A 25,781-nucleotide genomic window follows, 5' to 3' on the forward strand; every position below is an offset into this window, starting at 1 on the left:
TATAACTCGCTGTGTAGCTCCTGAAATTTGGGCGCTAAGCTCCATAGACTCTAAGGAAAAGTTTGGTTGAATAAGATGGTGGTTTCCTCAGGACTAGGCTGCCTCAGCGGTCCCTGCTGAACGAGGGGACGTCCTTGATGAGGAAAGCGGGCAATGGGATAAACCAGACACTTATGGCATTCTACTATCAAAACCAAAAGCTCTTCTGCAGAATCCTGGGTGTGGGGAGCAGATCACCCCTCTACTTTGCAGGTTTTCTAAGTAATATATAACACTCTATACACTTTGACTCTCATCACTTACTCTGTGTGCTTTCTTTGAGCAAGGTGGCACTGCCTGTGGCTCTGGAGCCAAGCACATCCGTTGCACCTCTAGCCTTCTGGGCTCTGTCTGGGTACGGCCGGAGAACTCGAGCCGAGCTGATAACTTTATTGCCTCACCTTTCTTTTCCGAAGACTTCCCATAGTCTGTGCGCAAACACCCCTCCACGCTGGCATCGCCTGCACACCTACTCCGTACCATACTGATCAAAAAGGAGCAACTGTACTTTAAGGTGTAGGAGCGGAGCAGGACGGCAGTGCCCACACCTCACACCTTTCCCTCACACTTCTCACAAAATCCCGCGCGCCCTTTTCCCCCCTTCGGCCCCCGCGCCCGGGCGCATGCGCTGTTCCACTGCGTGGGCTGGCAGCAGCGCGCACGCGCGGGCCGCTGTGGCGGTGAGCGGAAAAGGCGCGGGCAGGGCGGGGCGGGAGAAAAAGAAGGCGAATGGCGGCCGCTCTCGCGAGATTTGGGGTGGTGCCGCGGAGGCGAGTTTGAACTGCGGGAGTGGCGCCGGTGCGGGGCGGGCGCTGGGCTGAGGTAGCGCGCGGCGGCAGGGCTGGGGGGGGGGGGGGGGGGGGGGGGGGGGTTTGCTCTCTGTGAGGTTGTGGCTTTGCTGCTCCTCGTCTGTGGAAGGGCGCTCAGGGGCGGCGGGGCTGTGGGGCCGAGGGGCTCGGGGAGGGTGGAGGAGAGCTCCTGCCGCTCTCCCCTCCTTTGGGGAGGAGGCCTTCTGGCCCGGGCCTGGGCCCTTGCCCTCGCCGGGGTCGCGCTGCCGCTACCTTCCCCTCTTGCCTGGGGAAAGGCCGTATTCTCTCCTCCGGCCCCCGGAGGTGCTGCGCCCAGTGAAGGGGGAGGGGGTACCCTCTCTCCTCGGCCCTTTTTGCCCGTTATAGTGTGGTCGGGGGGCTCTCCTGCGGGAGACGGCACCGCCCGTGGGCGTGTATGGTGTAACGTGTGGAGCAGGCGCCTGGCAAGAGCCTTGTGCTGGGGCGAGTCGTTCGCTTCTGTTGGTTTGAGGTGGCGTATGAGCCTTGGGAATGGCAATTTAACTAGAAGAACCGGTATCGAACGGCAGAAGAAAGTTTGCGCGTCAGGAGAGTGCCTCTTTATCTCCTGCCCTGTTATTTCTATCAAGGAGTACTTAAATGGTTCCATAATCAAGGTCTGGAGCCCTCAGTACAGAATCAATCAGAAAATGTTTGAAGACAATTAGCCAAAAGTGAGTAACTCTCATGTAACTCCACGTAGAATAAAAGGAGACTGATTTCTATTATTTCCCTTCTATTATTTCCCTACCTGCTCACCCTACTACCTATTTAGTTTATATTCAAACGTTATTTGCAGGATAGCTTACTTAACCTCATGTACAATATTAAATTGCAGGCACTTACTTCCCTCTATAACAATACAGGCTTATGAGCAAAGCTACCTGGACTTGTCTGATTAACTTAATCCAAAATTGACAATGAAAAGTTGAGGATGTCTGTGCTCCAACATGCATGCTTTCTGTTTTCTGGAATAGTCAGCAAGGAATGTGTGAATAGGAAAACTATTTCTCTTTTCTTCCATACTTCAACTATAAAATAGCTAAAGATCTTTTTTTATGTTATCCAGTAAATTATTTATTAAGAGCTCGAAGATCTTGTAGTGAAACTGAGGGACAGCATGCAAAAGAGATTGAAGAAGGAGGAGAGAGCGAGACAAAAATCCCTAAATGACCCTTAAAAATTGTATGTGTGCTAGAAGAAGGTGACCCTGGGTGTAGCCTGTTTACTTGCCCCGCAGACCAACTGCAGAGCATCTATCCCTTGGCAACATTGCCTGATCTGGCTGTTTCTAAACTATTTGACAGCTGCCTCAACTGAGATTTGAATAAGATTTGCATTTCTATGGGGTTTTAGCATGTGATCTGCATTTTTATGAGACAGCCACAGGCGTTAAGCCTTTTCAGAAGAGGATTGCTCTGAAGGACTGTGCCATAATGGCAGCTTTTACTCATCTGGACTAGACAACTGTTGCTTTTTTTGTTGTTGTTGTTTAAAGGTGGAGTACAAGAATACCATCAAGAAAAACTTAAATGGACTTCTGAAGGTGAGTTTAAAAAGTTACTCTTAGTAAGCTAGGAACAATCAAATTGCTATGTTCCCTCTATTCTGTTGTTCGATCAGAAAATAAAGCTGTTTTAAAAATTTTGTTTATGAAGTGAATAAGGATTAATTCGTTCCCTTTACTGATACAAATGCATGCTAGGAGTGGTTGGCTTGTATTGCTGCATCTTACTGTTAAACATTTCATTATTAAATTGTACATTGTGTATGTGTCCCTTGGACTAGTAATAATATTGTTGATTCTTAGTTATAGGTATGCACAATTCCTGTCTTTCACTGGCTTATTTTAGCATAAGGGGATGAAACTAGTATTTCAAGCATTGCAGTGGTTTGATATGAAAACTGGAGTTTCAGAGCCTGCCTGGATAAAGTCTCTTTGTATGTGTTAAACTTGAATAACAACAAGTGATGGAAAATGTCAAAAACAGAATTTGATAATTTCTATCTTGTACCTCTGAACAGAATTAGCACAGATTTGGCACAATGTACTTTTTCTTGTTAAAATTACTTTTTTTTATAGCAAGCTGGGTCACTCCACTAGGAGTAACCCATGTTGAATAAAGGTTAGGAAAAAAAAGGCTATATACTCCAATAATGATTCTGAAAAATAATCTCTCCCTCCTACTGATCTGTGAATTTGCTCTAGATTAAGACCAGGATCTTGCTAACATTCATAAGAATAACATGTGCCAGTAAGAAATGGCAACAACTAAATTGTTCATGTAAAAAGAAAACAGAATGGGATGAAGATTAAAGTAATTCTTCATTGAAGATCTTTAAATTAGAAAGAAATTATGAAACCTTACTTTGAAAAATCAACTGCAGTGGTGGTTTTTTTGTATTTGTATTTGTGTATCATTGTTACTGCATATTTTCTGAGAGAACTCTTGGCTTATGTTGTTCAGAAGCCTGAGTTGCTTAGCAATTTCTGTCTTAATAGGATTTTCTTTTTTTTTTTTTTTTTTTTTTTTTACAGTGTACTGATTAAGTAGATTTGGGAGCAAGCAGTCATACAAGCTTATGATGTTAGTTTGACTTTTATCTTTGAAACTATTTTGTTTGGATTTATTTTGACTAACTGCAAAATTCACCTTTACTTGTGTTTTCCGTTACGATATGGAAATAGAAATGGATGACATTTTCGAAACATGTGACAGACATGGTTATTAAGTCACTGCAGGTAACCTATTTGTTAAGTTTAAAGTGGAAAACAGTCATGAAAGACTCCATTACGCAATTAAAATAAATAAAAATTCCCTGTGTTAAAATTCCATCTATTTTAACATGGTTTCTGTTTTTGACTCTTTCCTTAAACTACCTTTATCTATTTCTGTATCCCACATAATGTTATTAGGAGTAAAATATCTTGCTAATACAGCTGCCTACATGAATCTTAAGTGTTATTTGTGTACACAAGAAATGCTATATTTAGTGTGGCTTTACTTATGATACCACAGAAAATAGTTAGTCATACAATATGCATAAAAGTGTTTTTTTCCAAGGATACTTCCTAGCCTTCCCTTGTATATGGAAAGGTAGCTATATACTACATTGACTGTGGTTCCAGTACACTAGGAAACCAGGCTGGGTATACAAGAGTTGTTTTGCTGTGTGCTATTAGTTAAGACATAGTCAAGAATAAGATGTTAACCAAGTTTATGGAGAAATAGCTATTATTTTAATGTTCACAAGGCTGTTTGTTCGTGAACTATCTTTTTTTAATGTCTTGTATTAATGCTAAAATATATCCTTGTGTCCTAATTAAGAAAGGAAATCCAATGACTTCTTTAAATTCACTACTGTAACTTACTGCAATATATTCTTTTAATCATTTTGTGTTTGCAATGTTGAAAATATGAAAGGAAGAAAAATGGAGACAGAGACCATTTTAAATCTTAGAAACCAACTCAAGGAAGCAGAAAATGAGCGACGAAAGGCAGCACAATATGGCTTGCATTTATTGGAGTCCCAAAGTGAAGTTCAAAATCAGTTGGATCAAACACGCCATGAACTGACTGAGAAAACTGAGGTGATGTTTTAAGCTTCAAGTAAAAAAGCATTCAAGAACTCTGTTTTATTTTAACTATTTTCTGAATGTCACAGGTGTTTTAAATGCCTTTTAGAATGGATTAATTTTAATAAACCTTTTAGTTTAAGTATTTGTAGAGGGCTTTCAATCTCTGCTCTAAGGTATTGAGCATAACTTTACTGGGACAGGGTTTCATAGCTAATTATGCATCAAGTGTTCAGTACAGTGTAGGATTAATGGCCTTTGTAAAATGAATACTAAGTGCTAAAGTAAATTTCTTTTAGATCATGTGTTTGGGGTGTGTTTAGTGATTCATTCATGTAATGCTCTCCCTGTAAGCTTTGTATCACTTAAAGCTGTAAAAAGAATGCTAGCAGTAAAACTGTAAAATTGATTTCTTCTGTAGTGAAGTTTTTAAATTTTCTAAATGCCAAGGGATTCTGAATTTATTAGTACTTTTCTTTACAGCTCAGAAAAGACAGTGTAGTGTTGAAATAGAGAGATTTTGTTTAGTCAACCAGTTTTCTTATTAGTGATTTTTCTAGAAAATTCCAATTGGGAAAATCTCTTCCACTGTTCATAAACCCTTAAGTTATTAATATTTGTTTTCAGACAGCTCATGCTTCAGATATACGATTTCTCTTTATTTAGTCTGTTTCTGGCACTGCATCCATCCCTTCTCTCCTGATAGAGCAGAAATGTTTGTGGTTTTGTTGTAGGTTGGTTTGTTTTTTTGGTGTGGGGTTTTTTTTTTTGGCAGCTGGAGAGTTGTAGCACCCTGCTGTTCTGAATGAAAACTAATAACTTATTTTGATCAGTTTACTATTAGTAAGCTTAGTGTAAGAGAGGCAGCTGAAAGGCCCAAGTGATGGGGAAGGTAGGGCAGGATCATCCTTTCTTGCAGACAACCTGAGATGGTAGCTGCTGTGTTGCAAGCTGCACCCATAGGTTGTAATCCTTTGTTACAGGCTGGAGCAAAGTTATGAGCTAAGCTTGTCTGAACCAGATCAATTAGTAACTTAAATTTCAAGGGAAGAAGGAGACTATCCTTTTTTATTTTTATTCCTCCTCCTTAACTGCTAGCTGAACGGAAGAGTAAAATAAACCTGCCCTTTATAATTAGCGAACGTATACAATCAGGCATAGAGGGAAGCTGATTGAAAAGTCATTCTTCAATCTGTAAGGGTTGAGGGGATTTGTTATGAAACAGGAGACAGTTTAGATGTCTTCACCAAACGTTGAACCCAGCTGTTACGCAGTAGGGGAACACTTGATGGACTGCAATAATTTTTAACGTAATCGGGTTCTATGGTGGTAGGAAGGACATGTAAACTCTCACTAAATTTCTTTGTTGCACTTGCAGAAAAGATGTCTGCACCCTTCATGTTGGGTGCAAAGAAATACACAGTTTCCATGAAGTAGAGAATATTACACAACCAAATAAGTCAGAAAAAATTCAGAGCAGCTTGCGGTTTGTTTGTTTTGTTGTTTTTTTTTTTTAAAACATGGGTATGTCAGTTCCCTAATTGGGACTTCAACAAAAGGTTGATTGAGCATTAGTGCTCATTTAGGCATTTAGTGTCTTGGTTCTGAGCCTGTATTTAGTGTGTTGTTCCCCAAACGTTTATGAAGGTTACATCTAGATTTATTAGTATGTCATTTCTTTCAGAAATTTGAACAAGAGAAATACTCTCTTCAGAGAGAAATTGAACTCAAGAATCGAATGTTGGAAAGCTTGAGTTTTGAATGTGATTCCCTTAAGCAACAGCAAAACATGCAACTGGATAAACAGAAAGAACAGCTTGCCAGAGTCTATGGACAAGAAATCGGTGACCTTAAAAACAAGGTTTGGCAGCTAAGATACAGCTAAAATGTTGGTAGCATTTTAAAGAATATCTATTTAACTCATAATTGCACACTAACAACCAAAACAAATCTAATAACTATTTATAATGTGTAGAAGCTGGGTTGGTTGGTTTTTAACAAACATCTGCATAGTTACATTGTGAATTACATTGAATTTCAAAGCCTGTTTTTAAAAGTTTACTCTTAAGTTATATTTCTAAGACATTTTCTATAGTTAGAACAGATTCAAAAATACTGTGCTTTTCAAGAATTTATGATAAAATGGTACTACTTATTTGTCAACTGTCTTTAAGTTGGAGAACCTGAAAGCAGAACTAGATGAAACCCGACTCTCAGAGAAACAACTGAGACACAAAGTGGATCATCAGAAGGAAGTAATTGCTGCCAAATCAGAAGAACTACGTATGATGTCTGAACGTGTACATGAGACCATGTCTTCAGAAATGCTCAATCTTCAGATAGAACTCGCTGAACTAGAAAGTGTGAAGGTGTGTTACTAGTACTTTATTAGGAATGTAAGCTAGTTGAAGATAAAATTCTGCGTTTTGCTCACTTCATTTTTTAGACACTTTGTGTATATTGCTACCTTTTGATTGGCTTACTATTAAGAAAATATGCACAGAAAAAATAATAGCTTTGATAATTAGACTTTAATGCAACCTCTTCAGGATAATATTTTGTATTAAAAGTAATTATTATTAACCAACCTGCTTGGTTTGAGCCTGCTTTTCTTCACATTGTTTTATAAACTTTTTATTTTGTACTTGATTTTTTTCTTTAGGCCAATGTTGAAGAAAAACTGAATGAACTGCAATATAGTAAAGAACAACTAGAACTCATGAACAGTAACTTACGTAATCAGCTGGAGCGTCTACAGGGAGAAAAAGAAGAGAGGGAAAAAGAAGTTGTTTCTTACTGTAATGCGTTAGAGGTATTCTCCTAATTTTATTCCACAATGGTAGATAAACCCTGATTTCCACAAGCTGTGGTGCTAACTTTTCCGTGAAATACAAGGAGTTTTGAGAGAGGAGTTCTGAGGAGGGAGGAAGAAAGAGAAGGCAGAGGAGGAAGAAAAAAAAAAAAAAGGATATTGGCTGGTCGTATTTGGTATCATCTGTTGCTAAATACTTTCTATATTGGCTTTCTTTTGTGGAAGGCTCCACATGGAGATCCTTGGCATTGCAGTATTCTGCCTCATAGCAGGTCACTTTTATTTCAAGTTCCTGCTGAATGCCTTGGAAAACTTTGTGCTGGGGAGTAGAGGATTTGTGACTAGATAGCGCAGCAAGGCTAAGAGTCTCAATACCATTAATCCAACTGATAAATGTCAAAGTTTTCCTTTAAAAGTTTTAGTTATGCTCTTGTCCTGAAAAGCAAGTGGAATATTAAGCCTTTTAGTAGGGAAAAAAAAACAACCTGATAGTCTCTTCTGACTAGAACTGTATGCATAGTTAAGTACTGCAGTACAAGCTAATCTGTGCTAAAGGCATAGGAAATGAAAAAGAGGTAAAACTATCTGATTAATTAATATATGCAGTACATCAGATGCTTAGATGACTAATATCCTTTTTGCTTTAATCTAGAAAGCTCGTGAAGCTAATCAAGAGCTTCAGGTTCAGCTGGATCATGCAGTGCAGCAGTCTTTGGACCCTACAAGTAAAGGCAACTCTCTGTTTGCTGAGGTACAATTATGCCATGGATCTGAGAATATACAGAGGAGAGAAGAAATGCTTAAAAAGTATTATTTCTTATAAGTAGTTTCTTTCTTATAGGGGTATTTTGAGGTAGTTTTGTTCAGCTGGTAAGTCTTCTTTAATGCAGAAGATAGTATGTGAAATATTAAAAGATATGCTGATAAATGCTGTCTTCTAAAAACGTGCTGAAAATGGCTGGATGGCTGTGCATCTGGGAGGGTTTCTGATTTAGTTTTTGAATAAGAGTTCAGCTGCTGTTAAATATACAGGAAGTTATTTTGTTTTCTGACAACACCCAGGGAATGGGTTAAATTGGTACATTTTTTTTTTTAAACTATTTGTTTTGATGCCAATGGACAAAACTATTCTACCGCAACACTGAAGCATATGAAATGTTACTTTATTTTGATATAAAAAGAACAAAAGAAAAATCTGTTGCATTTTACTGATTGGGCTTCAGCTGCTATAGCACTGTCTTCTCACCTTTATCTCAGAGATAATGACAATAGCATATATTTTCAAGTACTCTTCTTGGAAAAGCAGTATTTGCAGAACCAACATCAATTGCTAGGCAACATCTCCTTGTAAAACTCATCATCCAAGTGACAAAAAGTGTTATAATTTTCATAGTAATAATTGTTAACAATGTTCTGTAGGTGGAGGACCGTAGGGCAGAAATGGAACGACAGCTGATCAGTGTGAAAATAAAATATCAGTCACTACAAAAACAGCATGCATTCACTAGAGAACAATTGCAAAGAATGAAGGTATGACCATTACTGTAATACTCCAGGGTTTCCTTGGGGTCTGATAAGGCAATGCTTTAGTACACAGGCTAGGGGATTTGATCATCTTTAAAATATGGTACAGTAATCTGGGGGGAGGAAAATGGGAGAAAAAGCAAGTGAGATGTCATTGTGCTATTTGACTTCTATGGTACATCAGCATCTTTCTATTGCTGCTAGTGATTCTACTTTATCCTAGAACTCCCAAGTTGCACTGAAGGCACTGTTTGCTTACTTTGGCAGTAGTTGTTAAATGGATAAGAGTAAACCACAACTCCTGTCAGTCCAACTAGCATCCAATTTGTCTTGACAACTGCTTTTTCTTTTCTTATCTAATTCTCCTATTACATGAATCATTTATTTGTGTATTAACTTCAGTTGTCAGGAATGAATGTAAAGAAAAGGGTAGGCTTGTACTCTGTCCTCTGTTCACACTTTTTTTTTCCCCTCTGGGTTGCTTTCTTGTTTTTTGTTTGTCTATATTTTTCGTTCTTCTCCCTAGCTTTAGTAGAAGAATAAGTCATAACTTTTGTCATAAATATTTCATTTAGTCTACACTTCCATAGGATGGGAGCCTGTTGGTTAATAGTTTTGAGAACTAGTTAGCAGGAGCTGATTTACAAGATCATGTAAAGGGGATGCTGCAAAACTGCCAACTGTTTTCATGTTGGTCTTCTGATTTTTCCCACACAAGAGTGGATCCTTTCATCTTGATCAAATACTTGATCATGCAGTTTGAGAAGAGTGCTTAAACATCTGAGTGATGACAATGAGTAACACTGAAGATAAAGGTTTGTGTTACCTAGCTTTTGTGGAGAAGTAGGCTGGAAATAATTGAAACAACATTCTTAAAGGACAAGAAAAGAACTACTGATGCAGCAAAGGAATTCTCTTTCACTAAAATTTGACCTTCAGATCTAAAGATTTGAGTGAGTAAAGTGATTGAATAGGATCAGTTTCAGAAATTTTCTCCATGTGATGTGAGGGTAAGTCAGTTATACTTACTTGATGGTATAAGAAACATTCCTAATTCTAAAGATTTTCACCAAGAACTGAGGCAAATTGGTATCCCTGTCCTACTACTTAATGTTTTCATTTGGAATCTCAATTTGTACTCATTTGTCCCCATAAAATTTCTTCTAATATCAATATTGGAGACAGGTAGTTTGTTAGGACAGCTGTTTTGGTTAAGCTGCCATCCTAGATCCCTGGTAGGATCCTCTCTGTTTTGGGTTGCATTGTCATGCCTTGTTTTAAATCTCAGTCTAAGGTTAACTGATCTCTTCATTCAGGAACTGATTCCAACAGTGTAGTTAATTGCTGTTGCAGCTTTAGTTGTCAGAATGTCTGAATGTGGTATTTACAGATCTGAAGATCTGACTCCTGACCAGAATGTCAGCAGTACTCCTGTGAAAGTTTTACCATGATTGGTGTATTTACTACAGCCCACGGTATCCCTTCCATCATATGTAGATCAAGTGCAATTTGCAATTCTGACAGCAAGTGGGTTTTAAGTGAAAGGGGAAAAGATTGGGTATCTACATGCTTTGGAAATGTAAGGATAGTTTTAGTCAGTTAGTGGGGATTAAAATTTGTAGAAGCTATGAGGAGGAGATGATTGAATCTTTGTTTAGCTGTAGTTTGTGTACAGAATCATCCTGTACTAGACATAGGAGTTCCATAGGGTAAATGCTCTTCTCTCACTTTCTCTGTTAATCTGTAGTCTAATTTGTTTCAGTTGATCCTTTCCCTGTGACTTTTCCAACTGTCTTAGTGTTACCTTATCCATACTGCCTAGACTGGTAAAAATGCTAGAGTTATCACTAACACCCAGTTAACACTCTCCCTTATTGCATTTCATATATTTTCTCCAATTGTTTAAATGTTTGATGTATTGCTTTTAACTGAATGTGTTAAGGCCCTTGTACTATGATACTATTTTGTTAACAGCATCAGGAAAATCTACTCTTAATGCAAGACTTTACTTTGATAAACTTCTCTTGTAGTGACAAAGGGTGTTCCTTTGCCTCAAAGTATACATTCCAGTGAAGGAGTAGAAGCTGAAATTCTTGGATTAATATTACAGAAGGCAAACTCAGTGTTATCTATAACTCAGAATCAGAACTTCAGAAAAGCTGATGAACTAGAGTGATTTTCCCCATCTTGATAGATGCATTTCAGCTCTGATAAACAAGCCTGAACTGTAGTTTAGTTCTAGCTGACTTGGTGTTTACGGTTTGAATGTGAAATTGTGTGTGTGTGTGTGTTCTTGACAGTATATTTGTAGGTTCCTCAGTCATTATCAAGAAAGATATGACACCTCAGGACTACTCTGTTCAGTAAGTTTTCAGCTGTCCTAAAGACTTTTGGTGTCAACCTATGATGATAATTTTGAAGACTACTGAGTTTAAGCATCCAGTGTGCTTCTATATTCAGCATTAGAATGACAAGACTTGAATTCCTTAACTGTTGTGGGTAAGAGGCTGAGTTTTTTCAGTCACTTAACCCAGTATTTGTTGTAAATATTTTTTTCCAGCTGCAAATGGCTACGCTGCTACAGATGAAAGGCTCTCAGGCAGAATTTGAGCAGCTGGAACGCTTACAGTCAATGTTAGAACAGAAGAATGGTGAGATAGAAGATCTTCTTATGAAAGTGAGGCAGCTAGAAAAATTTAAGGTAAGTGGTCTGTAATTAGAAAAGTCACAATCAGAAGCTAAAACATGAGAATAAGAAGGATTATGAAAACTATCTGAAGTCCATGCTCAGGTTTGAAAAGGGATCCAAAGACTACTCCTACCTTTATTTGATCGAAGCTCCATTTTACAGCTGGAGGGACATATACTTCTGAACTTCAGAGAAGCAGAAAATTCTACACCACCCAACCACCAGTTTGGAGAAACAATCTATTCTGGGTTCCTGTGTGTAGCACCTTCCTATTTTACATAGTTACTTGTAGTGTTTAAATTCAATTACTTGGTCAAAGCTTACTGAGCTATGACTTTGGATATTTATTTCCTTAAGGTGTCTTAACTTTGAAGTTGAAGCATGCTCTTCTCTAAAAAAACTGAATTGCTTAATCATCCTTGTAAAGCAATTTCTTCAATCATCTTATGTAACTGGATAGTACCTTGTCAGTATTTTGGAAGGTGAGAAATCCATGAGAACACCTGTATGCACTACTGTAATGTTACCGACGTTTGTGTATACAGAGTGAGAAACTGTAGCCTTATATACTTATGGACTCGTTTTGGCCCTTTCTTATCACAGCTTTGGAATGTGAACTTAGATGTATTGGCTTATGCATTAGGATTATGCTTTCCAGGATAGCGTCCTCTGTTCTGCATTTAACCAAAGTGGACTAAAGCTGAGCTTAACCCATTTTGGTAAGCAATTGAGACAGCTTGATTGCTTTATCAGTTTTGTCATGTATAAGCTTGATCAGTATTTATTTTTGTCTCTGTGCCGTAAATAAGTAGTGTCAGAAAATGAAATGATCGATTCAAATAACCATCAAAAGTACCTGTAGTCAGTGAGTGACAGAAGCCAATGAGATCTGTGGGACAGTATTAAATCTGAGTACTGCTAGTTCAGGAAAAAAAACACAAAACAAAACCCCCAGAATGTCACATGTTACTGTTGTATTTTATAGAAAGCTTTATTGCATTTGTGGCATCTTTACTATGAACCAACTTTCTCATCTAAAAGATGTAATTGATTTTGAGATCGTGCTGTTTATTAACATGGTTTGTATTTCTTACCTTTGGGGTCCAGCTGCTGAAGCCTAATAAATGCCGAAATAAATTCCCTGTGGCTTAGCTAAATGTCCTGTATTGTCAAGTAAAAGGAAAGATAACTTCTTCAATGCTATTTGAAAACCATCTGGAGTAGAGAGAACTTGCTTTTTAATTTTTTTCTTTCAGTGAACGAGAGGAAACTGTCAGTTTCAGTGCTATTTGACATTTGTAACAAATGAGGAAGTATTCAGAGCAACTGAGCTCTCTTGTATGTTTAAATGGCTCTGTGATGAGGCTTCTCTATAGAAATACATTGAAAAATCTCACTTCAGCACTAAGCTAATGTTCTTCTGAAAGGTCACTATTTGACAACCTGACATTTTTTTCTTTTTCAGACTTTATATGAGAATATGGAAGAATCCAGAGCTGCAGGTAGCTCAAAAGGAGGAGACTCTGAAGATGGTTACTATGCCGATTTACTGCAAATGAAACTTGACAACTCAAAGTATGTACTTAATGGTCTGAGGCCTATAACTTGGTTGTAGTCTGGTTTTCTTCTAGCTACTTGTTTTTATTCTCCCTTTTTTTTTGTTACTGTTTGCACAGAGAGTCAGTGGACTACATACAAATTTGCTTTTTGTCTCTTTTTCTAATGTTGTAGAATCATCCTGTCTTTGTTTTAGGAACCAATAATTGTTCTGTTTTTAATTTTTACTTATTATAAAAGATAGCAGCAGAACTATTTTATCTTATTGTTGCTTTCTTCCAGAAATGTTGTACTCCTAGATACAAGATAATTGAGAACTTAAAAAAAAAAAAAAAAAAAAAAAGCCCAAAATTTACCCATAAGGGAACTGTATGAAGCTTCTTAAAGTCTGTAGGCTGTGTATATTTATTTCTCTTCTAAAAAGAATCAGATAATAACACTTAAAACATTTTATTGGACTATTTAGTTGAGGCTTCTTCTTTGGCTAGGAGGCAGTGGTCTGCTGTGACAGAATTCTCAGGGATTCCCACCTCACGGTTGTTGATATTATGAGAAATTGGGGTAATCCAAGTATTAGGGTTGCTGAGGAATGGTGATTCATTGCTTACGATGTGGAAGGTAATGGCCTCTAAAATAGAGGCAAGGGCATGCACTGAGTAATAACATAATTACTTCTGTGTGGGACACTTGGAGTAACACCTTTTGTGAAAAGCTTGTCCTGTTAGTAGAGTGGCTATATTAATTTATACACAGGCTAAAAAAACCCTGATGAAATAGTGAATTTGTAGGTTAGGGAAGGTTTCTCAAACTAGTTATGTGTGCATATGTGCGTTGTTCACCATATAGCTTTGTTTTTAACAAGCATTCTGTCTCTGGTAGCTAAACTCACTGCTCCAAGTCACGTTCAGGTGAAAACTTTCACTGAACTGGAAGAGGTCTCTTTAAGTTCCTACCAATGTATAAATAAGAATTTTATGTGAAGTCACTGAATGCTTAGGTGACTTTGTATCTGCTGCTTTACTGAAGAAAAAAAAAAAATCCCAAACAAAAGAATCCAAGTCTGAGTGACTGCATATTTTTCCTCCCACCCCAGCAAGGAAACTGAAACCTTGAAAAATGAACTGTCCTTGCAGAGGATGAAAGCTCTGTATGAGAGCCAAAGGGTTCTGGAAGTTGAAAGGAAACTCTTCACAAATGAGAGGCACTTGCAAGCTTGTCAGAGTGAGAATATGAATTTGCGAGTTATGCTGGATGAGCTAAAGATGAAATATGAACCTGAAGGTAAATATTACTTTTCCATATGGAATAAAAAATAAATATCTGGGCTTCTCAATCTTCACAAGTTGAATGGCATTAAATGGGAAAGCATGGGGTTAGTTCCAGACATAAACTAATGTGTAAATGGCTGCCTTTCTGATAATAACCTGGTCAAAAACTGCTGAACTGAAATAGTAAAGCCCTACCTTGCTGAAGGACCTTATTTCGATATGTATATAACATAATTTCAGAGGACTAAAGAGTACAAATTCTAGTGTTCAGAGGCTTTATAGAGAATAGCTAGCTCACCATAGTGAAGTAGGTGGGAACAAATTCTCAGGAAGTGCTTTTCATAATAGTAGCAGTATCTGTCTGCTGATGAGAAGTATCAGCTTTCTGATTGTAGGCAGCTGATACGAGCTTTGTAATAAGTGCAAAGAATTTAGAGGAAAAACTGTGTAGTAGTTCAAGTTAATACGGCTGAAGTTTTGACAACAGAGACCCGGATGAAAAACAGCTGATACATGGGTATGTGTGGAAACAAAGGAGTTGTAGCCTGTGGAGGAACCCGATGGGTGAATTGGTTTTGGTACTTGTCCATACCCGAAGGATTCAATTTTAAAATCTTAGTTGTGGAACCTTACTCTAGCAGCCTCCAAAATGGAAATAAAATAATTGAGCACATTGATGGAGTTCAGAGCATCTAATTAAAAGCCTTGGTAAAAAGGTAGAGTGGATGGAGAGAAACATTTTGTCTGTTTTTCAAGCTAACTTCTATTGGGATGGTTACTTGCTGAAAACAGATTATATGGAAGGATACTCTTAAAGGGATGTAAGTTGACTATTAAGAATTATTCCACAGTCTTTAGTCATGTGAAATGTTCTTTATTAGTTTCATTATGAACATGTTGGTGGACAAGCTAACTCTAGCCTCACTTGTGTACGAAAAAGTATATTCCTTTTTTCTTAGAATTACTTAAAGGCACTAAAATTAAAAAGAAGAGAGAGAAGATTCCAGTGGACACTACTTGTGAATACTTGGACAGCAAAAATACTTCAGAAAAAGAAGATGCTGTCGCTCAATTGCCAAGCAAGGAAGAAACAATGATGACTTCCAAGAATTTGGAGCGAAGTGACGCTTCTCCAAAAAAACAAGCTCTTGAAGCACCACCAATGAATATAGCTCTTCAAGCGATGCAAAAAGTGGTTGAAACTGAAAGAGAAAGAAAGAGAGTTAAAATTAAAGATGAGAGTCACGATGCCTTTACTCCGTATAGCAGAAGTGGAAGTAATTCCTTGACTTCAGCTGCCCCCAGGTCAGTGTCAGCTTCTGTCTATGGTCAAGGCAATCAGCACAGACCTGCATCTCTCTTTTTTCGCTGCATGAACTGTGCTATCCACTTCTTTATCTACTTCCTCAGTGTTGCATGCACTGTAATTCCTCAGCTCCGCCTGCCTACATTGAACCTCTCAATACCTTTTAGAAAGACTAAAATGATGACTAATGAAAAAGACTCTTGAAACTGTAACAATCTTTGAAATAACTTTCCCATTACTTGAAAATGTTTAAGGTGTACAGATAGCGTGACAGTTCATTCAATTTGCTCTAACTTTAGAAATAGGATTGGGGGTTTTTTTGATCCCTTCAAAGCTGCCACACAACTGTTATGTATCAAAGTCACACAGGCAATAGGTATCATGCTTCAGTTTCATTACATAGCTAATTTCAGCCCTTATCAACTTTAAGATTTAGCTAAAAGGCTAAAAATTATTTAAATTAAGTAATTCCTAAACTGAATTGGATTAACAAAACTTGTGTTGTACAAGATAATGGACAATTAATTATGCTAATTGTGTTGTCAGACAACTGACTTCCATAATCTGGATGCATGATAACTAGAAACACAACTGCTAAACTAAGATCAAGTTTTCCCCTGAACTGAGAATTCAGTTTACTTTTTGATAGGTGGTAAAGTAACTTAGTACAGTAATTAGCTCCGTTTTATTTATCTTGGTTAAAGGAATGCTGATTTTTTTCTTTTCTTTTTTTTTTTTTTCCTGCTGATGCTTTTGTATTCTGTTCATATTCATAAACTTCCTGGTTTGAGGTACCAAACCTGTTTGTTTCAACGAACAGTCTGGCCCAAACCAGGACAATAATCTTAGTAATCAAATGTTGGAGTGTTTGGGGCGAGGAAAAAAATAATCTGTGATAGTCTAGATGTTCTGAGCTCACAACTTGCTAATGTCCACTAGTAAAAGTAGTTTATTGAATCTAGAATGACAGCAACTTCAGAGATGGAGGAAGGCTTAACATATGGAAATCTGTACAGTATAGCCAAAACTAATGGCATTCAGAAGTAAGTGGATTGATGTTTTGACTCTTGGTTCAATTATCCAAGGTTACATTGGATGAAATTAAGAGGTTTAAAGTAACTAAACAGTACAATTTTCTGAAACAGTCTGGAACAAATATGGCAGCAATAGCAGTTGAAGTAGCTATGTCAAAACGTGCAGGGGCTGTCGCTGAAGAGGTAAGATCAGGAAAGTCAGATGTGTGTGGTGAAAGTTGAGAGGAAAGATTGGATATTTTAGTGATGGTATTGCGTTCTGTATACATAAAGGAACAGATAGCTTGTAGCCTGGGTGTGAAAAGCTTATTTCCTCATATTTCTTTTGGAAGGGAAGATACAGTCTCTGCCAACAGGAAGTTGTTGGAAACAGTTTATGTGAACTGAAGGGGTAAACCTACCAGAGAGGGTGAAGAGGGGAAATTATTTTATGAAGTCGATGTTTGAAAACAGAGCAAGTGGAAAAAGTGGAAGAGGAAGATGAAGTTATAGTTCAGAGGGAGGGTTCTAGTCTTGCAGTCATTGCTGTTGGTTCAAATAAGGAATAAAACATAAATAAGTGGACTTTAAAAAATAAAAACCACCACCACAACAACAACAACAAAAAAAACACCACAAAACTCCATATAATCTTTTAAGTTGTTTTCTGTGGTAGTATGAGCCTTTAAAAGGCAAATCCAGATAGAAGGTTCTGTTCATGTTTCTTCTGATTGTTAATGAACTACTAAATCCCTATTTAATGATGGTAAGATAACATTGAGGACTTACTTAACCCTAATCTGTTATGATTTATTATGAAATAGGAAGTCATGATAAAATCTGAGTATTTGAGAGGTTGGGTTTCTAAACACTAAAAGAATCTCTGGACTGTTCTGTGATGCATGTGGCCAAACCCTATGTAGGAATACAGCTAAATGCAAAGGCACAAGAAATATTGGCAACTTGAGCAGGAATGCAGACCTGAAAATGGAGAGTTTGAGGGGCAAAAAAAATAATTGGTATGTGCATGGTGGATAATTGTCAGTGTTTAATGTAAAATGTGATGCTCTGGCTGAAAAAGCTGTTGTGGTCATTGGCGTTGTTTTTGTAACTGGAGTAGTTTTTGTGCAATAATTAGTCTAGCTCTGTCGTTATTAGGCCATGAAATGTGGCTGTGAAAAGAGCCATAGTAACTGAAAGGATTGCAAACTTAATTTCTAGAAAATGGCTTTTGAAAAGCTTTGTCATCTTGGCTTAGGAGGTGATGAAGACGTGGTCAGAAGTGGTTTGTATGTAGTTGTATGGGTGACAAATTTCCTTGTTTGAAGAGTCTTGCTTGCTCATGTGATTTAGCAAGGTAAGGCTAGAAAACTGAACTAATAGCTTATGTACATATCTGCAGTGTGTGTGAGTATGCTTACAAAAGTCTAAAGCAAATAAACATTGGAATACTTTACTAGGTGATGGTACTGATTAGGTTATGGTATAGGAGTGTTGAGAACAGTATCTGAGACTAAATCTTTAAATGATTAATTGCTATTCTAATTCAGGCAATGCAGGGGTTATAGGTTATCTTCTGTTAGGCCAACTACAGAGTATTGAAATGCTTTTTTTCGCTTCTGAAACTGAAATAACACATTCCAGCTGTTGCTGCCCAACTTAGTTTGCGTTTAGATTTGAGGTTGCTCGCTTTAGTTTGATCTAAAGAAGGACTTGTGTGCCTAAGAGCTTATTTGTTCTTTTAAATTAGTTGGATTTCTATGCCAAATCTACCTCATTTGGACTTTGTTCAAACAGGAACAGGAAATGCCTATAGCCATTTGGCTGAGCAGGAGATCTGGATAACTAATATTCTTTGGGGTTTTAGGCATGGCATTTGTCCATAAAGCTCCATCTGATGGCAATAGTTGATCTTCCTTAAATGGATAGAAGGAAACCCCCATATCATCTCGTTTTTAGAATTTACAAAGTCAAAGCTTGATAGAATCAGTGTTGCACAAGCACTTTTTTTTTTGAGTGGAAGTGTTTAACTGTCATCTCCTTCTGGTCCATTCCTTTTCCTGTGCTAACACTTCATGAAATATGATGGTGCTATTATAAGGGGTGGTCTGTGAGCTGGCTTGGTATGAGGACTGTGGTGGGTTAACTTCAACTTGCTGCAAGATGCCCACCCAGCTGCTTTCACTGCCACTCTCCAACAGGATGGGGGAGAAAATAAGATGGAAAAAGCTTGTGGGTTGAGACAAAGACGGTGATCAATTAGCCATGGGCAAAACAGACTTGACTTGGGGAAGATAAACTCATTGCCCATTAAAAATAGTAGGACAATGAGAAAGACAGACAAACCCACCTTCTCCCTACCCCCAAACCCTTCTTCCCAGGCTCAACTTCATTCCTTCGTTCCCAACTTCTACTTCCTCCTCGCCAAGTGGCGCAGGGAGGATGTGGAATGGGGGTTGCAGTTAGTTCATAACACTTTGTCTCCGCTGCTCGTTCATTATCACAAAGGTTGGTAGAAAAGAATTATAAAAGTGCCTGGCTGCTTTTGAACACCAGGAGACTTAACTTCAGAATGTGATGCTCAGCTGTTAACTTTGGAATCTGTTAACTGAACTTATTAATTTGTCTCTTCTCTTGTGGTGTGTAGCAGCCTGTAGATGTGATCTATTACACAGTAGTAAAACATGTATTTTTCAAAAATTAATTCAGTATGGAAATGAAAGTATGGTTCAACAACTTGCAGGCTGTAGAATAATCAGTCCTGAAGCATTTGCAGACCAACTATAAGATACTAAGAATGACAGAGGAAAAACTTATTTGCTTGGATTGTCTGTTGTCACACTGAAGCACAATTATTTGAATCCTCAGGCATTTCTGAATATTTCACTGCCATAAACTAAGGTTTTCATAAGTGAAGCAAATTATGGAAAGCTATTGCTGATCCACTTAAGTGTTGCTTCCTAATACGAAATGGCTCGTTCATTTCATCTTCATAAGTCACTGTCAGTCATCTGATGTATTACTGCAGGTATTTATAAACATAGTTCTAGTCTGAGGAAGTTAGCTTACCTTATGCTGACTCGCATAAACATCTTGGTGTGCATTTGAAGCATAAAAAGATGATTTTTCTCTCTTTAAATAACATATTCTAAGAGCTGTTTTCTTTTATGAAATTATTATGTTTCTGATGTAAATTTAACTTCCAGAGTTGACACTATACACTAACAGAATTATCTAATACTGTTAAAGGGGAATATTTTGTGTAAATCCAATTGTGCTGCTTTGGAACATATTTTAAGTCAATTCAATTTTTATTTGGCCTTTTGATTATTAAGAATACACTTTTTCTCCTTCCCTGAACAATTGGTTTTTGCTGTAACCACATAATTATTTGGCTGTTTGCAAGTAGCAGCACACCTAAAATGGAGGGCAGCGGGGGCCAAGCTGACTATGGACAACAAATGGTTAGCCATCACAAGTACAGGGGTGGGTGTTCTACAAAGCAACTGGTGCAGCAGACGCCGCTGACCTAGGGGAGATGCACAGCAAAGCATATTTCTCTCTGGTCTACTGAGACAGTGCTTATAGGAAATAATATGCAGGTGGTTTGCAATGGATAGGAATAGTTTATTTGATATATTTGGGTGTAAAGATAAGACTGGGGGGTGGGGGTGGGGTGGGGAATTTGTAGCTAAAATCCCCCAAACATTTTTGTTATAGCTCCTTTCATAGTCCTCACCTTCAGCCATATCTTTCTATATTGCAAATAAATGTCTAACAAGAATAGTAGCAGCTATTCTTGTTTGGCAAACCATCATTGCCAGCAGCTGCAGGTTGTTGTGAGTTGCTTGCTGGAGGCTCTTGAGACCAGGAAAAATCCACAAGGTCACCAGAGGATTGCTTTAACAGATGTGGTGATGAACCCGTGTAGAATTTGTGTTGGTATGTAAAGTGATGTTTAATTTGGAACTTCATTTTCCATAATTTGTTTTTCTGTGGAAATAATAGTGTATAATAGCCAATTGGTTGTGGGTGATTTGTTCTAATGACACATTTGTATGTTTGTTAAGTAATTCTTAATTAATGAAAACAGCTGATTGGGTCAGATGTCTAAATTTTGTTTTTTAACTTACCTCTTTAACAGCAATGTGGCAGTTAACACTGTATTCCCATTTACATTCCTAGCAGAATTAAAACATGTCAGTGGACAAATAGTGTAATTTAGAGCTTGAAAAGAAATTTTTTCCAAGGACTTCTTTTCAGTTCTCAGGCATTAAGATAAAGGCAGTAGCAGTACAGACCTAGATTGGAAACTAGTGTGTATGTATATATTGCTTCAAGCATAGTCCTTTTTTTGGTGGTGTTAAAGCAAAATGCTTGACTTCATCATGCTTGTATTCTGTTGCTGGGATCTTCCACTTGGTTGTGCTTTTGCGGATTTGATCCCATTTATGTGCATGGCGCAGTTGCTGTCTTTTTTTTTTTTTTTTTTTTTTTTTTTTTTTTAAAAAGGCTGATCCCAACCATTTAGCACATTCAGTAGCCTTTTTACCAAACATTTCAGCAGCTAAGGGAGGGGAGGGGGGAATGGCAAAGGCTCTACTTTAAGTCATGCAATGTGAGTAGGACTGATTAAAAAATGCTTTATTGTAGTCTCATTTTATTCTTCAACACTGCTTGCTCTCTTTCCATATGGATGGTCTTGTATGCCAGTCGGCTTGTTGATCTTGCTTAAACTCTTATTTTAGCCCTGTTTTTTATTAACTAAATATGTATTTAGAATGGTTGCTTTGCCTGTAGGTTAACAGCTGAATCCAGATTTGAAACTACGGAAAATGAAGATAAGAAAGAAAATAAAATCAGGACTGAGAAGAAAACACAAAAGAAAAAATATACAACGTTGTATGTATCTTCTAAGCCAACTTCTGAAACACAATGTGCTCAGCAATAGAACTTATATTTCTGTGAGGAACCTGAACAATTTGAGTCCTGCTTCAGCAGGAAACACTGAGTAAACTTAAGTTACACATATAGGTTCCTAACTTAGATATTGATCTGCCTTGTTATATGAAGAGTATGATCGCATTAATGAGATTTGCACTTTTGATATCCTAACTTCCCAGAAAGCACGTGTGAAGTTCCCTGGCATTGTGACATGAAGTGTTGCCTTGTCTTGAATCTTGGTGAAGTCTCTAAATGCGTGTTAATCATTATTTGTTTGAAGCACAGTGCTACTTGGAAAGGCAAGTACTTGCTACAGAAGTTTTATTATACGATAAGATAGGAGTTGACCCTGAGCAAGACAGACTAGAAGTGTTGATGCAGAACTCGACTCAGTCATGTGCTCCTGAATTTCTTCCAGTTGTTGGATTCAAAATTCTTAACATTTTTCCCCCTAATGTGTAATTGTTTAACTTTCAGACTGACCTGATTGCAAAGGTGTATGTGAATATTTTTATGCGTTTTGTGGGATAGTATTCTTTTGAATCTCTATAAATTCTTGTATTTATACTAATAATTAAAATAAACCTTTCTTTCTCTTCCTTTCTAAAATGTAGCCTATATTGCATTTGAGACAAAACATTTATCTAAAGCTGTCAGTTTTTTGCTTGAGAGGTGAAGTATTCTGTAGAAAGGATTTTGTTTTAAAAAAAGTACCACTCAATAAAAGCTAAGAAACTATAATGCACATGCTGTGTGGTGTTGTGTTTTCAGGAGACAAATCTTTACTTTCTGATGACACTGCATGCAGAGTAATTCTGAGGAGAACATTTAAACTATTCCACTAATAACTTTTTTTCAGCATTTATATGGAAGTGTAAGATTACTTCATTTGACTCAGTATACGCCAGTTTAAGCTCCCTCTAGTGAATGGCTTGGCCACTTTCAAGGTAAAAGACTCAGTAGTTAAGATGAAAGCTCTTTAAAACTTTTTCGTTTTCAATCCACTATGAAAATATCTTGGGGAAGAATCTTACAACCCACTGGCTTTTAGATTTGATGGCTTGATGTGCTGCATGTTAACTTCCATCGGTACTTTGGAATCTCTGTGTTCTAACAGATGCAACTTCAAGCTTATGTCAGCTACTGCTAGTCAGCACCAAGGGATAATAAAAGTAATCATGCTGTATAAAGAATTTTGTTTGTTGTATTCCAGCTTTGATCAAACCACTGTTTGGTTTGGTAGGTTGCATTGTGATAGTGATGCAGACTGTAATTTTCCCACCATGACCCCCAGAACACTTCTAATATACAAATACAGTTTAAGTCATCTTTCATAGAAATGTAATGGTTTTTCTTACAGGTTTGCGGTGGGGAGAAGACAGTGTCTTGCATAAAATTTTGCAGGTAGCACCTGGAGAAATTGCTAACTATACGTGCCTTTATGGATCTATTCAATGTACTTGTCTAAGACTACTCTTTGAATGTGCTTGTTTCTGCTTGTTACAGTTGTGCCAGTTCAGAAGTGATGCCTAGGATTTTGTTAACTATGACTCTGCACATGGGTGGCTTTAGCTTGTCACTTACTAATCTCAACAAATATTGAACTGTAGCATTTTGAGTGACTGAAGATGTGGTAAACTTAAATAAGCAGACATGGCTTGTCACTTTGCAATGCAGTTGGAATTTATCAGTCTGTTTCTATGGAGTTAAATTTAGGCACAGCCTGGTGGCTGCTACTGTTGAACAAAACAATCATAAATCCATGGCTCACAGAATCTAATTGTATCATTTTATCAATCTAAGAAATCTACTACCTATCCAAATCCTTCAGTCTCTTATGAATGAAGTCTACATAAACTGAGACTCTCTTATTTCTTGTGAACTTTTAAGACATCCCATGCTATTACAGAAGCTAACGCACATCCATGAAAATAGCTCTTATTCTTCTTGACTTTGACTGCGCGCATAAACTTAAATAATACTAAATTGAAGAAATCATGCTTTTCATGCCAGAAAATGTTAAATAAAACCTTTTTTTATGCAAATGGTGTAAATTAGCTTTGTTTACTGTCACTGTACACTGAGATGCAAATAGCATAAAACAACTGAAGTACATAATGGTTTTAATTAGAGGAAAACCTTCAGTAACTTGACATTGCATGCATGTACTTTAAACGGGAGAGCTGAACTACGAGTTGTTTACCGAGACAGCTTATTTATGTTGAGGTACTTGGCATATGAAATTTCTAAATGTTTTTTTAACTTGTTAGTTAATGCTACAAACAAAACTAGGATGTCATTTCAACAAATGAACGAAACTTATTACCTACCCCCAAAAACTACTGCTTTACCTGTACTGCTGCAGTTTGCTTAGAGTCTTTATCATCTTAGGTAATACATGCCTGCTTACAAATCTTGTGCAGAATTGCAACTAGCAGGTGGGGAAAGATATCTGAAATTGAGGCTTTTGTTGTGCCATAACATATATAAGGAGTTGTTCATTAAGTGCAAGAAAATACGTATTTTCTTTTTTCCTTCTGTTTTGTTGCATCAGTTGCTTTCCTGCAACTGCGCTCACAGATCTTGGCGTATAATAGAATTTAGAGCTGTTTAAATGCAACTTGTATTCTGCTTAAATCATTCTGTACACTGGAAGTTACCGTAGCTAAAAACTGATAATTAGATCATCAGCATTTTACAAGATCTTGGTTTTTGGAATTGATAGCAGTATTAAAGGAAGAAAATTCTTTCCCTTCTCCCTCTGCCTGCACTCCAGCCTCCCAAAAGGTAAGTTGTACCCTTGAGTTCCCTAGGCAGAAAGAGATTTTTATCTTTTGGGAAGCGAGGAATGTTCTACTTTCCTGTAAAGACCTTCTGCCTGGAAAAAGACTGTAAGGGATGCAGGGGGGATGAATGATTGATTTTCTGTCCACTATTTTCTGTGGAAGAATAATGTGGAATGGTAATTACACAAATAAACCAACAAATACTTGGAATAAAAACCTCCACTGGCAAAGGGTGTAACTATTATCTGCCTTAATTCTCTAGACCCTTGGGGTTTGTCTTCTGCTGTAGGAATGAAGGATTTTAGGGTTAGCATGCATGCTTTACTCTCTGGATGCATTGTCCTCTAAAAGCTGAAAAAAGATGATGTTGCTTAGTCTATGTGTTAGGATTTATAGCTAGGGCTTCTTCGGGCACAGTCAGACAAGGAGATTGTCTCAGCTAACTTATGGGAAAGTGGTAGGAGGTGCTAGTAGCTAATGAGTTGCAAAAGCATCATCATGAAAGTATAACAGGAGGAAGCAACAGCAGATGTGTGCAATGCTGAGAGCTGGGGGGGAGGGAGGGCAAGTGGGAAGCAGCAATGACTCCAGGAGCTTGGGTTCTCAAGTCATGGCATTTGGGGTGAGTTGGGATGGTAAGAAGCAGAGTGAGCTCCAAAGTGGGGACAGAGCTGTGTCCAAATATATGGTGGCATTTAGATGTCTTGTACTCTTTGCAGAATCAGACCTCTGAGATGGAAGAGATTCAGGGCATCAGAAAAGTAATGCAGACTGGGTCCCAGGTTGGAGGTGAAATTTCTGTATATCACTTCTTTGGATAATTTCTTTTCAAAACGTAGTAGTATTGTATTAATCAAGTTTTAGACCTACATGATGAAGCATGTTTTTAAACAAATGCTAGAAAGGAACAATCTTCCTTAGGAGTCTTGTATTACAGGGAAACATAATGAGGAAGAGCGATGTAGAACAAGAAAATAAATGCAAGTCATGCCCTCTAGGCCCAGTAGGATATGGGAAGGGGTGGTCTGCTGCAGTAAGGACTATAGTTATTGCTGCTTAGGAAGTTATTACTCAAAATACATAGTAAACTAGAAGATGAAATGGTTCAGCCTCAAAATCTTTTTTTGATAGATAAACAATATAAATTGGGTGTTCTGTGAAAGAGAAGGATTTAGGACTCTTAGATGAAGCTGATTGTCTTTAGGTGGAGGTAATCTGAGTTGTTTAGAATCTAGCTTGCATTAATAAACATAACATGAATTTCAATTATTTTTTAGGGTGGAAAATAACTAGCTGAAATATTACCTAGTTAAATCCTTTTGCTAAGCTAGTATGTAGACATGGTTACGATTAGGGCAATTCAAGCAAATCTGTGGTAAAGTTTCAGGTGGTTTTCCCCCAGAAATAGGTATCGGAATTCCATGTACAATGAGACAGAC

The 25,781-nt window shown here is 37.6% G+C and overlaps 1 protein-coding gene across 1 annotated transcript; it reads left to right on the top strand.

Moving 5' to 3' along the window:
• Positions 1-2,378: 2,378 nt before the first annotated feature.
• SPDL1 (spindle apparatus coiled-coil protein 1) lies at positions 2,379-22,291 on the top strand. Its single transcript, XM_082489778.1, has 12 exons — positions 2,379-2,412; positions 4,292-4,458; positions 6,128-6,304; positions 6,618-6,812; positions 7,106-7,255; positions 7,908-8,006; positions 8,675-8,785; positions 11,340-11,480; positions 12,934-13,043; positions 14,119-14,306; positions 15,253-15,598; positions 21,413-22,291. The coding sequence occupies exons 2-12, from the start codon at positions 4,300-4,302 to the stop codon at positions 21,561-21,563; spliced, it is 1,827 nt and encodes a 608-aa protein (XP_082345904.1). The 5' UTR covers positions 2,379-2,412; positions 4,292-4,299; the 3' UTR covers positions 21,564-22,291.
• Positions 22,292-25,781: the final 3,490 nt, after the last annotated feature.

This window comes from Vanellus vanellus, assembly GCF_965231255.1.
Source record: "Vanellus vanellus genome assembly, chromosome: 13".
Classification (NCBI taxonomy): Eukaryota; Metazoa; Chordata; class Aves; order Charadriiformes; family Charadriidae; genus Vanellus; species Vanellus vanellus.

What these genes read in the sequence shown, in the direction of transcription:
- SPDL1 (XM_082489778.1), top strand. Translation starts at nt 4,300, where the DNA reads ATGGAGACAGAGACCATTTTAAATCTTAGAAACCAACTCAAGGAAGCA. An exon ending in CTGAACTAGAAAGTGTGAAG is followed by an intron (nt 6,813 to 7,105) that starts GTGTGTTACTAG and finishes TTTTTTCTTTAG; the next exon opens with GCCAATGTTGAAGAAAAACT. An exon ending in ATGAAACTTGACAACTCAAA is followed by an intron (nt 13,044 to 14,118) that starts GTATGTACTTAA and finishes CTCCCACCCCAG; the next exon opens with CAAGGAAACTGAAACCTTGA.